We start from the raw sequence: 12,792 nt of genomic DNA, 5'->3' as shown, positions 1-12,792 counted from the left end.
TTTAGCCAATTTATGGTGACATGTGGACCAACTATCCACATTTATAGGCCTGATGTTAGCCATGATCATTTTGTTTTTACTAAAGGTATATGTATAATATACATATGTGGGGGTGGGGTTAGCCAGCTGTCTTAATCTATTTGACCTTTTATCCATTGCCTTATAGGGATACTCAAAGTACGGACCGCGGACCTCATGCGGCCCCTCTGACCTTTACATGCGGCCCCTGGGGCAACAGGAGCTCTGGGCATCTGTTTGCTCTACTCCGCACTAACAAAAATATTAAATACACACACAATAAATACACACACAATCATTTATTTTAAACTTAATTGGTGTTAAAGAAAGGAAGTAACTAGGTACTCCTGCACTTAACTTTAGAAACGCCTTCATTTCTAAAGACATCTTGCAGCATAAGTGTAAAACTAAGACAGTCTCTTCAAAATTTAAAAAGTGTATTTAGTTAACATGCAGAACCTTTTCGTCTTAGTACAATTTATTTTATCATTGCATTGAGATGTGTTCATTTAAAAGAGATAGTTTTCAAACATAAATTTGGAAGTATAAATTTGGAAATATCAAGTTGGAAATATAAATTTGGAAACATTAATTATTTCCCTTACCCTGAGAACACCACCAATTGTAAATTAAAGAGGCAAGTCATTTGGGATGTGCACTTTATGGGTGGCCTGGGTTCCTATCATACATAAACAACATTATAGTTTATTAAATCAAACATAGAAGCAGGTTTTGTGCAGTGCACACCATGAATCATGTATTTCAAGGTCATCTTAAATGTGATAATGCAGAAAAAGGAGGGAAAGTGACACTAAACAATTGCCTAGGATCACACAATTTGGAAAAGTGGGTAAGCCGGGATTAATTCCATGTTTTCTGTTTTCCCATTGTTTATTTCAGCCACTTAGATGTATATCCTTTGCTTCCCCTACACCTACCTTGCCACCAATCCCCCTAGCCACCCCACCCGACCGCCACTGCCCTGGCATCAATGCGGCCCCCAGGCACGTCACAGACCAAACGTTTTGGCCCCTGGGAAAATGTCTGTGAGTACCCATGCCTTATTCCATTGTCAATTACAGCATTCTTCCCTTTCACAAGGAGCACAACCACACACAAAGTAGTTCCCTTAACTGTGTGTGTTTAGCAATTACTCTTTTTAAATTGATGAGATCCTGCCAGCTTCCTCTTAAATAATGTTTGCAAAACTATTGACAAAACCGGCATTGATAAAAGGCTGGTGGCAAATGCCAGATTACTGGCTTTGCCAGTTCATGCGGGTCTAGCTTGCTTCGCCCACCCACACCATGGGGCAGGTATTTCCGTATCGCCAGTTTCAGAGGTCACCAGCAACCATTGCCACAGACTGAACATAGAACCCTATGCTCAGCTGGCCCAGTGCAAATATGAGTGCCTCTGTTTGAAGGCCAGTAAGTAGGACCTCATGCTCCCAGCTTCCCTGCTCCCTTCCAGTCTGCTTATCAAGATGAGACAGTCGTACCTCACTTCGAGATTATAATAGTCTGTAACTGGTGCCTAAAGTCGATATTTAGTTACCTTAAGCTCTCCTTACATCAGAACCCACTTGTAACACCACAGATAATTGACAGGTGTTTATAAGAAATGAAGGATTAAGGTACTCTAGTATCATACACGTTTTGACCATAATGGAGCATGCTGTAGAAGAACAATAAAAGTACATTTAAAAAAAATAATGAATGAGAGGTTTTCCTATGCATTCCGTAGGCTTTGGTATTAAATGTTGCGTACATATGCAATACATCGACATTTAGAATCTATAATTTCTTTACTTTTCGCGTTTCTTTTATGGTTTTTTTTATTAGTGTTTAATTAATTGTAAAGACTAAAACAAACAAACGTGTTCATAATAATGCACTATTTTTAGATTTGTCTAACCAGTGCTCTTATGAAATACATTGGAAAACACCTCATGAAAATCAGCTGTAAAATGAGACAAACATTTGCAATGCAATAGGTCTTGCATTTGCTTGAGTTAGAGCTATTAGCGGTGTAAACTCCTAACCGGACTTTTCTTGCCACATAAACTGAAAATGAAAAGTAATACAATTTCACAAAAGAGAGCTGATTTAAAGCGCCACACCATGAGTCAAAAAACGAGCACGCTGTGTAAAACCTTGAATTTGTGAAGAAGCGCTAGGATAAACAGAATTAGACTGGTAGTCATGAAAAGTGCTCGATTACAGCCCAGCAAGATCGTGCTGCCTATGAAATAAAAAAGAAAAAGAAGTCCAGAAACCATATGGAAAACATGGAGCCCAGTATGTTTTCAGTAGTTGGCTGGTGCTGTCAAGGAGGCCTAAACATCGGAAAAGGCATGACATCTGCATGCCTTTTTACTAATGAAATCAAGCGAATTTTAAAAGGCAAGCCCACTAACCAACGAAAGTGATAGGCGTGACATGGGCGTGGTTAAAAGCCAACAGAGATTACAACAGGGGCCAGAGTACTTTTGCACTCGACCCTAAAAAAGGGGCAAACTCCAAAATGGAAGCCGAGCAATTTGTCATATATAGATGCAGCTCTTGATCAGATTAAATAAAACTTTTAGTGAAGGATTCGTATTTTTTCTTTTATATGAACAAATGTTTTCCTTTTTGTGAATTGCCAGAGTGCTACCATGGCAACCATGAAACATTCATAGTTCAGCAACTCCTGTTATATTGTGTCTTTGTAAATGGTGCCCCATATGTAGATTCAAAACATACATGTTCATTTATTAAATATAAAATGGTACTGAACTGGGATTTCCCTGTTGATTGGGGCTTTGGATGCAGTTTTTGTTATATTCCCTTCCTTGAAAATGGTCCCAAGTGCATTTTTATTAGTAAGAAGGCTCAGGGCTGTGTCGCCAATTGTTCAAGCCTATCAGTGCGCGTTTGTCGACCAGTGCCTATTTTAAGTCAGTGGTTTCTGGTGGGGGGCACTGGCACCAGGAGCGGCTCGCAGAGCTTTGTTGGGGCGGGGTGGCGCAGAGGCCGCAGGGCGTGGGAGGGATGCGGGGCAAATTAATAAAATAAAAAATAAAAAATCACTTACCTTCTTCTCAGCTGCCACGCCGCTCCTCTACCGTACTCTGCAGGCAGAGACTCCCAGCCTGCCCTGCAGCCAATCCGGATGCTGCTCAGAGCAGCACCAGGATTGGATGGGAGTGCCCAGCCAGTGCGCTCCCAGGCAGACTGGGAGCCTGTGCATTAATGTTTGGACTGCTCGATACAGCCGGCCGGCCAAACAAAAAGATAATAAAAATGGTTTAGTATCTTTTTGTTTGTTAAAGGTGATTTGCAGCAAATGCTGCTTCTGGTGTGTGGGGGGGGGGGGGGGTAACGCTCCTTTGCCCTAACAGAGGAGCTGCACCAGACTGGCACTTACTTTTGAGGGCCGGCACTTATTTTTCTGCATCAGGCATTTACTGCGAACAAAAGTCATATATGGGAAAGATGTGGGAAGAGAAAGACAAAAGAGAACCACAAAGGGAGAAAGCAGAAAGTTGCAAGAGTGAGCTGAAGGGGCAGAGAGTGGCTGCAAATGGATTAAAGAGGGCCAAGGTGGCTGTAGGTTTACGCTGCCTCAGTATTCTGTGCTTGCACATTTAATTACAGCAGCCCGTGTTTCAAAGGAGAGCTTTGGGCACCAGCACATTTTTATTTACAAATTAAGCACTGTTGTGGACACATAAATGGGTCGATCGTCTTAATTTCACAAATGCACATCAGTCATAAAATTTCACTCAGCACTTTTCCTAAAAACGTAATACACTGTGACACAAGACCAGTAAAACCTATAGTATGAATTTAAAAAAGAGCTACAAAACAGTACAGCAAATGTGATCACAAAGCTTTAATAGGGTTACTTAACAAAACACGAGAACGTAGGGTTCTATTTGCAAAACTGCAATGCACAATTTTGCATAATGACGAAACCTGAATTGTCACCTCTGGAAGCCTAGTTTTGAAAGAGACTGTCTTTATGAAAATGTACCATGTCACAACGTGAAAAGATGGGTACATCAATGACTGGTGATATGTCGAATCTGTTTGCCTTTGATTTTATGGTAGACTACACAAGAAAACACTGTATGGCTGTTCATTATCCCATGGCCTTCTTTGCACTGGAATATAAATTGCCTCTTTAAAAATTTACCATTTGTCATTCTGTCTCCTCAGGGGAAGCTGCATAACCACCAGCTAATGGGAATCATTCCAAGAATCGCACATGACATCTTCGATCACATCTACTCCATGGACGAAAACCTAGAATTTCACATCAAGGTAAACGTTGCCTGTCATGATAGGCAGGACATCATCATTGACGATAGTCATTTCTTTGAGATGCAGGTTTTTCTGATGAGTTGATGGCACATATTTGTCTCACCGTTTCTGCGAGATTTAGTAGGAATATTGTGCATAATTATTCAGGAGGTTGTTTTAAGGTCATGCAGCATTGTGCTTTAAGTGCTCTCTGCTGTATTCCCGATGAAATACAAGGCTCATGGGGCTTTGGCAAGGACATCTTATACTCTAAAACCTGCCACTGAAAAAGTTTCCCCACCAGCACCACCACAGTGACCTCAAGCCAAGCAAACAATAAGGTCACTAAATTTAATTGAACTTAAAAAAAATTCCAATTAGAGTGCTTCCCTTACCATGAATCAATAGAGTCGCACGTCCCCAGCCAATACTGAAACCAGGGAAAGGGATCTGAAGATGATGATAAATGGATCCCTCACCAAATGTACGATTTGGATTGCTGTTTGTTCCATGGGGCCAAACGTTGACATATCTGTATGTGGAGGTTAAAGCGCTGTGCGTCCTTGTGAGTGAACCTCTGTGAGGTTAATGCAGTTATGACAATCCCTATGTGGGTTTGACCCAAGGAGATACATTTTCCTGATATTTTAGGCCAAAATTAGACTATTATTTTGTATCATGTTAAAAGAAAGAGACATTGCACTTTTGATGGTAGAGACTACACAAGTGAAATGTTTTGCGAATCTGCTTTAAGCAACTGCTTTTTGCAAAATAATACCTAAGCCAGTTTGTATTCATCAACACCTTAAAGAGAGGAAGTTATTAGGTCAGTTTTGTAAGGATCGTCCTTAAAAGAATAAGGCAGTCGTAAAGACCCCATTCAGAGCACGCATGAGATGCCGTCTGACATAGAAAGACCTACACACTGATGGATAACACACAGAATAAAGGACATTCAGTAGTAACTGATGTCTCGGATTTTTATAAACGGGCTGTCTAGCAAGTTGCACCTGATGTGGAAAGGTGTCCAAACAATGTACTTCATCACTTGCACTCCCCTGGTTACCAGTTGCCTCTACAGGCACGTAAACAAGGTTAACCACAAGAGCAGTGAGAAGTTGTATCCTGCCTTTGGCTTAAATCTATGTGTGTCTTAAAATGCGTGTTTTGTTTCTCACTCTCTTTCTCTCTCTCCTCTCTCTCACTCTCATATATATTTTATAGGAGTTAATGCTTTATGGTCCAGATGCTTTAATACTGCTGTCCAGCAGTTGCCTCTGGGCAACGGCTTGTTATTATTAAGTAACTATGCTGAGAGATAAAAATGTATATTTCAAGGAGCGTTCTTTGGCGATGAAATTTGCTAGATATTTGGAAGTTGCTAAACCAAACATCTGCTCGTATGATTTCTCACTAAAAAAAATCTGCTCCGTGTTGTACTTGACAGGATAGCTTCTGTGCTGATCATTTCTATTGCAGATTTAATTTTTATTTTGCTTCAGCCAGTAGGCCAAGCAAAAGCTAAAATACATTCTTGTAAAAACAGCCACTCCGATTACACAGGTAATTAAAGCTTATTTCATTATGTGGGTCAGCATGAGCAGTGAATACTATCTTGTTTTTTCTATGCAGACAAAATGTAGGATGTAACCGTAAGTATTATGCTTTGTAAGTCGTTCCTCATATACAAATCCGGGGCTCTCTATACTATCTTTTGTTATGAGGCCAAAAAAGGGTTGAGGAAGTTGCTCCCGGGGTATTAGCGATTTTGAACAGAGCAACATGAAGTGTTTTATCTCTTGACCACCAAGATTGACGTGTCAGTGTTCGGAACAAGCCTCAGAGGAGGACCATTTTTTAAGAGAAGTTAAAACTGGTAAGGCTCCCATCTAAAACTCATACGAGTCTCCTCTTTAGATCCGATACCAGCTGACCTTAAGCACGGTGGAGGATTTGATTTCCATATATTGTGACATCAGCTTTCTTTTATTGGTGATTTTAAAATAGTTCTGGGACATTTTCTTTTCACTTTTTAATTGTTAGTAAATAGGATTTAGTCGTTAGACTTGAATTATTCCAATAGCTAAGCAGGCCAATCTTCTTTATTCTATTTTTAATGTGGTCCAGACAGTCAATTTAAATTACAAGCTATAATTACAAGCTATTCAGAAGAGTTTTTAAATAGGTTTAAGCTCTAGGATTGTTCTATATTATAGCCCAATAAAGTATACATTTTAGATAGTCACTCAGTACTATATACCGAGCTCTAGTCTTAATGCTTCCATCAGTTTGCTTGGGCCCAGACACAACAGTTGTCACAAAAAGCGATTCTCATTGTTTTTGTAGTTCAGGGACTCATCTGTAGCCCCACAGTTTGGCCCCATACTAAGTTGCATTTATTTCTATTGGTCCTGTCACCAGTATGACCAGAATTGCCTAGCAGTGGTTCCCAACCTTTTGACTTCTGTGGACCCCCACTTTATCATTACTGGAACCTGGGGACCCCCACTGAATCATTATTGGAATCCGGAGACCCCAACTGAATCATTATTGGAATCCGGGGACATCCCCCCACTGAGACATAACTGAAAGCTAGGAACGTAATCTGTTAATATTTAATTTTCTAAGCAGTTGCGGAACCCCGAGGAGGTTTTGGGAACCACTGGCCTAACAGACTGATAGTTTGATTGCAGAACAGATGTCTATAGCAGGGGGTCTTTCTGGTATAACAGCTGTGTTATGGAGACAAGCCTGTTGCCTACATCCATGCTCAAACACTCTCAGACTGAGCATCCCATGGTGCCTATTGGACCCCAGAACTATCCTAATAGTATCATGTATATTGTTTTGAAAGTCCTTGCAAACGTTTTCCCAAAAACCTGTTCCAACACATAAAGTTAAAAGACATCCAAAAAAGTGAAAACATGCTTTTAAATTGCATTACAACCTAGGCACACCAAATAGGCTGACTCCCCATCTGGCAAACTAGATGCAAGACATGCTTGTTAATGTTCAAATGCCATACAAAGTAGAGTCCTTTTTTAAAAGCAAACTTGTTTTGAATGGAACGCTTGACTGCCTATTCTCTATGGTTTTGCAGTTCACAGAATACTGTGGCTCTGCTTTGGCAGACACGTTTCCAGTGATTCTCAGTATGGTAAGCTCAGATCACCTTGGAAAGCTGTATTGCAAATTTCTACTAATACTCCAGCACATTGCAATAGATGGGTTTTTTGGGCCTCTCTACTGACTGTAGACCTGTGTTTGATAATTCAATTTCAAGTGTTTATTTTGGAATTTCATTCTTTAAAACTTAATAAAGCATCCTGTATATCACAATATTACAATAGTACAGATTTTTAACTCACTGTAGTAAAACAAAACGACATTAATTTGTAGGAGAGAGCAAAGTGTGCATAGCAACTAAGTCCCTTATAGTTTAATCTAATGTTATTTGGGGCGATCATACTGACGTAAACAGCTTTTCATCTGTGTAATTTAATTAATTTAGTTATTGATTAGATAATTTATAGTTATATTGCTCACTGCCTTATTTAGGTTTCAAATAATTGTCAAGTAGATCATTTAAGCAGTTCTTACGTAGTTAACATCATATATTGGAATCTAATTGAACATTTGCAGATAATGCATGTCATCTCTCTTTATACACTAACATTTCTGAGAGAATGACATAAAGTTTCCTAGACTATAATTGCTCTTATTCTACTTAGACCAAACATTGATGCAGACGTTTTAGGAATTTATGATTTATGTTTTAATTTTTTAGAGCTTGCAATTACCCGTGAGTGTTTTGGAGCTAAGAATCCATGAACTGCAGCTAGAGATGAAAATAGCACGGAAACAGGCACAGCATATATACTAATCTTAAATTAAGCGGGAAAAAGCCATGATTTCAGCTGTTTACGAAAAGTAAGAAAATGTGATTGTTGTTTAAGATATAGAGGCAGTCTGTTCCACTGCAAACAGGTGGGATGTACAAAGCAACTGCCACCCTAAGAGATTGTGTGTATCCAGAGTACAGCAACCAGCATCGATGAACCTGATCTAAAGTGTCTATTAGATTGGTATCACCTTATCGTTTCTGCCAGACCAGTAGCCTTTGTGCTCTATAAGGTCTTGTGGGCAGTACACAAAGCTTTAAAAGTCACTCTTTCCTTCACTGGAAGCCAGTGAAGTTCCATTAATGCACTTGATGCTGAAGAATGTTTGGGAAGGTTCTTTAGGATTCATGCAGCAGCATTTTGAACCACTTGGAGTTTCTTGAGAACAAATTGCTGCAAGCCCATGTACAAGGCATTACATGAATCAGTCCTCAATTCAATTCAAATTCTTTTATTTGGCATAAGCCTTAAAAGTATAAAAATAATGAAATGTACAAATTCATTTAAAAAAAAATTCTATCACATACTACATTCACATTTACATACAAAAATTCTTAAATCATTCTAAATCTTGAAACCAGCTCCACTTACATAGCTCATTAATTTAAGGTTCAGATTCTTATAGTTTCATAAAGTGCAATGTGCCAACCAGATTATCCCTCAGACAATTCTAATAAAACCCAGGTCCTTACAATCTCATAAAGTGCAGTTTCCGATATAAAGTGCTCCTCATTTTAGCATGTTTCATTAAAGCGTGGCAACATTTTCTAGAATACCATTGACCAATATAATCTTAAAATAATCAACTATAATGAAAAACTCTTCATTCCTCTTTGCTTCCTACAAGGGTCAAGTTCTTAAAGTTTCATAAAGTGCAACGTGCCAACCGGATTTATCCCACATACAGTTCTAATTGGACTCAAGTCCTTACAATCTCCTAAAGTGCAATTTCCGGTATAAAGTGCTCTACATTTGAATTCTTGCCTCGTTATAACGTTTTTTAAAATTCCATCAACCAATATAGTTTTAGAGTAATCAATTATAGTATTTAAATCTCTTCATTCCTCTTTACTTCCTACATCATACCGGACCCTATAAGTCCAATTAAAACACCTCTTAGGCTGTTTAGAAATAGGCCCAATGCACAGGTTACATTTAAAAATCTCATACCAATGAGTAACCTAAGCGCTTGGTCCCGATTAATTATATTATATTATATTCCTTAAAAATTGGTTATAAAAACTTTTTACGCACTTCTTAAAACCAGTGACAATCCAAAAGTAGGTGTTGCATAGTATATTTCTGTTGTAAGCCACATGTACATAGACCCTGGGTATCCTTAAGGGATGCTTTTACTTTGGGATCGCTATAGCCTGGCTTTAGCCCAATTTGGAACTGTAACACTGAGTTTCTTAATCTTGGGTTAGGTATAGCCTCTATATAGGGAACATTTTCCGGATTCCTCCATCCGATACCCATAGCCTGAGTTGATATTTTACTCTCTAAGTACTTCAGGTCTAATTCTCTTGCTCTTTCCTTCACTATTCTTCGTAGAATGGGTTTAGGAATTTGTGCACCACACCACTGGTTGCCAGGTAAACCTAAGAGGACACAGATCTTTTCTAACTGTCCTCTCACTTGTAACGCCCAATGTAACTCGCTTATTGTTATTTCTTTTTTTACACAATCTCGCGATCTTACAATTCCCTTCATCTCTTATAATTAACCAAAACTTCAGTGTTGCTTGCAGTCCCTGGTAAGTCCATGCCGTCATTTGACATTCTGCTCTTATAGCTTGTAACATACTTGAAGGGGGCAGTGAAAGCATACGCTTTACGCAAATGCTTTCTTCTGTCTCCCAATTTAATTTCCCAGAAAATGTTAAAACTTCCACTCCATATTGAAACTTGGGACGTACCATAGCATTAAAGGCAGAAATAACCAGCTGGAAGGAGGGACCCCCATATTTATTATAAAATTGTTTTAATTCCCAAATTGATAATAGAGCTTTATTTTTTAGGGCTTCAGTATGGACTTTCCATCTCAAATGCTAGTCAAACCATATCCCTAAATATTTATATTCTTTTACCTTCTCTATTTTTTCTCCTCCTAGAAGGTAAGTAAATGCACTTTTCTCTTTCCCTATAGACATTATTTTCGTTTTCTCCATATTTACTACCATTTTTTTCTTTTGACAATAGGAGTAAAACACCTCCAATTTCTTTTGTAGCCCTAACTCCATCATATCCATTATCACTAGATCATCAGCATATATTAAGCAGGAAACATGCACACCATCCATTTTTGGGCTTAAGCCTTTGACCTCCCGTAACAACCCTGGCAGATCTGACAGAAATAATGAGAATAATATTGGGGCCAACACGCAACCTTGGCGAAGACCATTTTTTATAGGGATCCTTTTTGAAAGTGAGCCACTCGTGTCTAAAATTACTTGGGGCCCAATTTTGTAAATGCAGACCCTGAAGGAGAGATAATAAATCCAAATCAATCCCTAACTGTATTAGCATATCTCATAGTAATTTCCTATCTACCAAGTCAAATGTGGCACAAAATCAACGAAGCTTCAAAATAGGCTGCCTCGCATTTCCACTGATTTGTTTGCTAATGCCCACAGACTAAAGCAGTGGTCAATTGTCGAATGCCCTTCTTTAAAGCCACCTTGTTCTACTGGTATCAAATCATTATCATCTGCCCATTCTTTGATTAGCCCCAGCAATATCTTTGTAAATACCTTTTCACCTACATCCAATAGGCTTATCTGCTGATAATTTGTTGGTTGAGTTGGATCCTCCTTTTTATAAATCGGTCTTATCATGGCACCCTTCCAGTTCTCTGGAAAACGGCCATGATCCAAAATTTTACAAAATGTAAGATTGAAAAATTTGGTCCACCATTCAATATTCTTTTTTATTATTGCTGGGAGATTATCTGGGCCTGCCGCTTTAGTTAATTTTAATGCTGCAATAGTTTCTTTTATTTTTTGTGGGGCGAAAGCTAAGCTCATATTCTCACCAAGCTTCCTAATGATACCATGACCTTCTTCATCATCGGTACCTTTATATATTGAGGACAAATATTTATACCAATCTTCTTCTCCAACCAAACACTGCATAGTTCCTACCTTTTTCCCCCCTCCCTTACCAGCTGCCAAAAAACCCTAATATTCCGTGTTCTTATCACCTCAATAATTGTGTCCCAGTTTTTATTGACATATTCCTGTTTTTTCTGTCTTATCAGTATTTTATAGCCCTGTTTTGCTTGATGGAGCATCTCTTCCGTAACAGCTGAGGGTCTTAGCTTATATTCCCTTTCTAGTCTTCGCATCATTTGCTTTTTCTACCTACTTTCCCAATTAAACCATATTTTGCTATTATTTATCTTATATGGTTCACCCTTAAACTTTCCCTCTTGTGATATTTTAAATTTAGTTTGTAAGCAGTTAACCATTAACGTGATGCCCTTATTAGAGCCTTTGAATATATCTTTTGGGTCTTCTTCCATACTAAGGATTAGGTAGTTTACTATCAGATTATTAAGTACTTCTAGACTACTTTCTGTAAGTCGAGTCTTCATCCTACGGGGAAACTCAACTAGCACTATCAGTGCCTTTTCTCTTTCTTTTTGGGTTTTACCAGCTGATCGTATTGCTAAACGGAGTGGTCAGTGATCACTGCGCTCTATATGCTCAACTTCAAAGTCTAGCACTTCTCCAAAGAAGCAGGTGTTTACAAAAGCATAATCAATGGGGCATTCCTGATTACCTATTTGAAAAGTCTTTTTTGCCGGACGAACCATCTTCATACGCCCATTTAGATAAAACATGCATAGGGATCCCAAAGTTCTTACAAAGGACAAGTCACTGGCAGAACTTTCTACATTGGGAAAGATGCTACTAGGGATTTGTGCAGCTACCAATAACTCCTTATATATATTGTCTCTGCTGTTACGATTAAGTTTATGATTAAAATCTCCCTGCATTAAAGTCAAGTATCCTGCTTTACCAGTACATAGTAGTTCCAGATCTTCCTCAAACAGACCCCGCTAGGTATTATAATCAAATATGTTCCCCGGTTGTATATAAACATTGATTATCAAAACCTGTTTAACACCTCCAATTTCATTGTAGAGATCTACCTGGCTTGCCAATAGCCAGCGACATTTAGTTTCTATTTCTGCGATCTTATTCGCTATTGTAGGAAGTTGGCTCTGTATGCACTATTTCAAAGTAAGGAATAGTATGCACAGAGTCCAAGGGTTCCCCTTAGAGGTAAGATAGTGGCAAAAGAGATAATACTAATGCTCTATTTTGTGGTAGTGTGGTCGAGCAGTAGGCTTATCAAAGGAGTAGTGTTAAGCAATTGTTGTACATACACACAGGCAATAAATGAGGAACACACACTCAGAGACAATTCCAGGCCAATAGGTTTTTGTTATAGAAAAATATCTTTTCTTAGTTTATTTTAAGAACCACAGGTTCAAATTCTACATGTAATATCTCATTTGAAAGGTATTGCAGGTAAGTACTTTAGGAACTTTGAATAATTACAGTAGCATATATACTT

The 12,792-nt window shown here is 38.6% G+C and overlaps 1 protein-coding gene across 1 annotated transcript in view; it reads left to right on the top strand.

Moving 5' to 3' along the window:
- KIF5C (kinesin family member 5C) overlaps nt 1–12,792 on the top strand; it is a 448,921-nt gene that overhangs the window by 170,900 nt on the left and 265,229 nt on the right. Inside the window, exon 4 of the mRNA XM_069225223.1 lies at nt 4,224–4,328. Coding sequence (XP_069081324.1) covers nt 4,224–4,328 — 105 coding nt within the window. The remainder of the gene's footprint in view (nt 1–4,223; nt 4,329–12,792) is intronic.

This window comes from Pleurodeles waltl, chromosome 3_1 (assembly GCF_031143425.1).
Source record: "Pleurodeles waltl isolate 20211129_DDA chromosome 3_1, aPleWal1.hap1.20221129, whole genome shotgun sequence".
Taxonomy (NCBI): Eukaryota; Metazoa; Chordata; class Amphibia; order Caudata; family Salamandridae; genus Pleurodeles; species Pleurodeles waltl.
The sequence above is the reverse complement of the archived record's forward strand: the minus strand, read 5'-3'. Positions and strand labels throughout refer to the sequence as shown.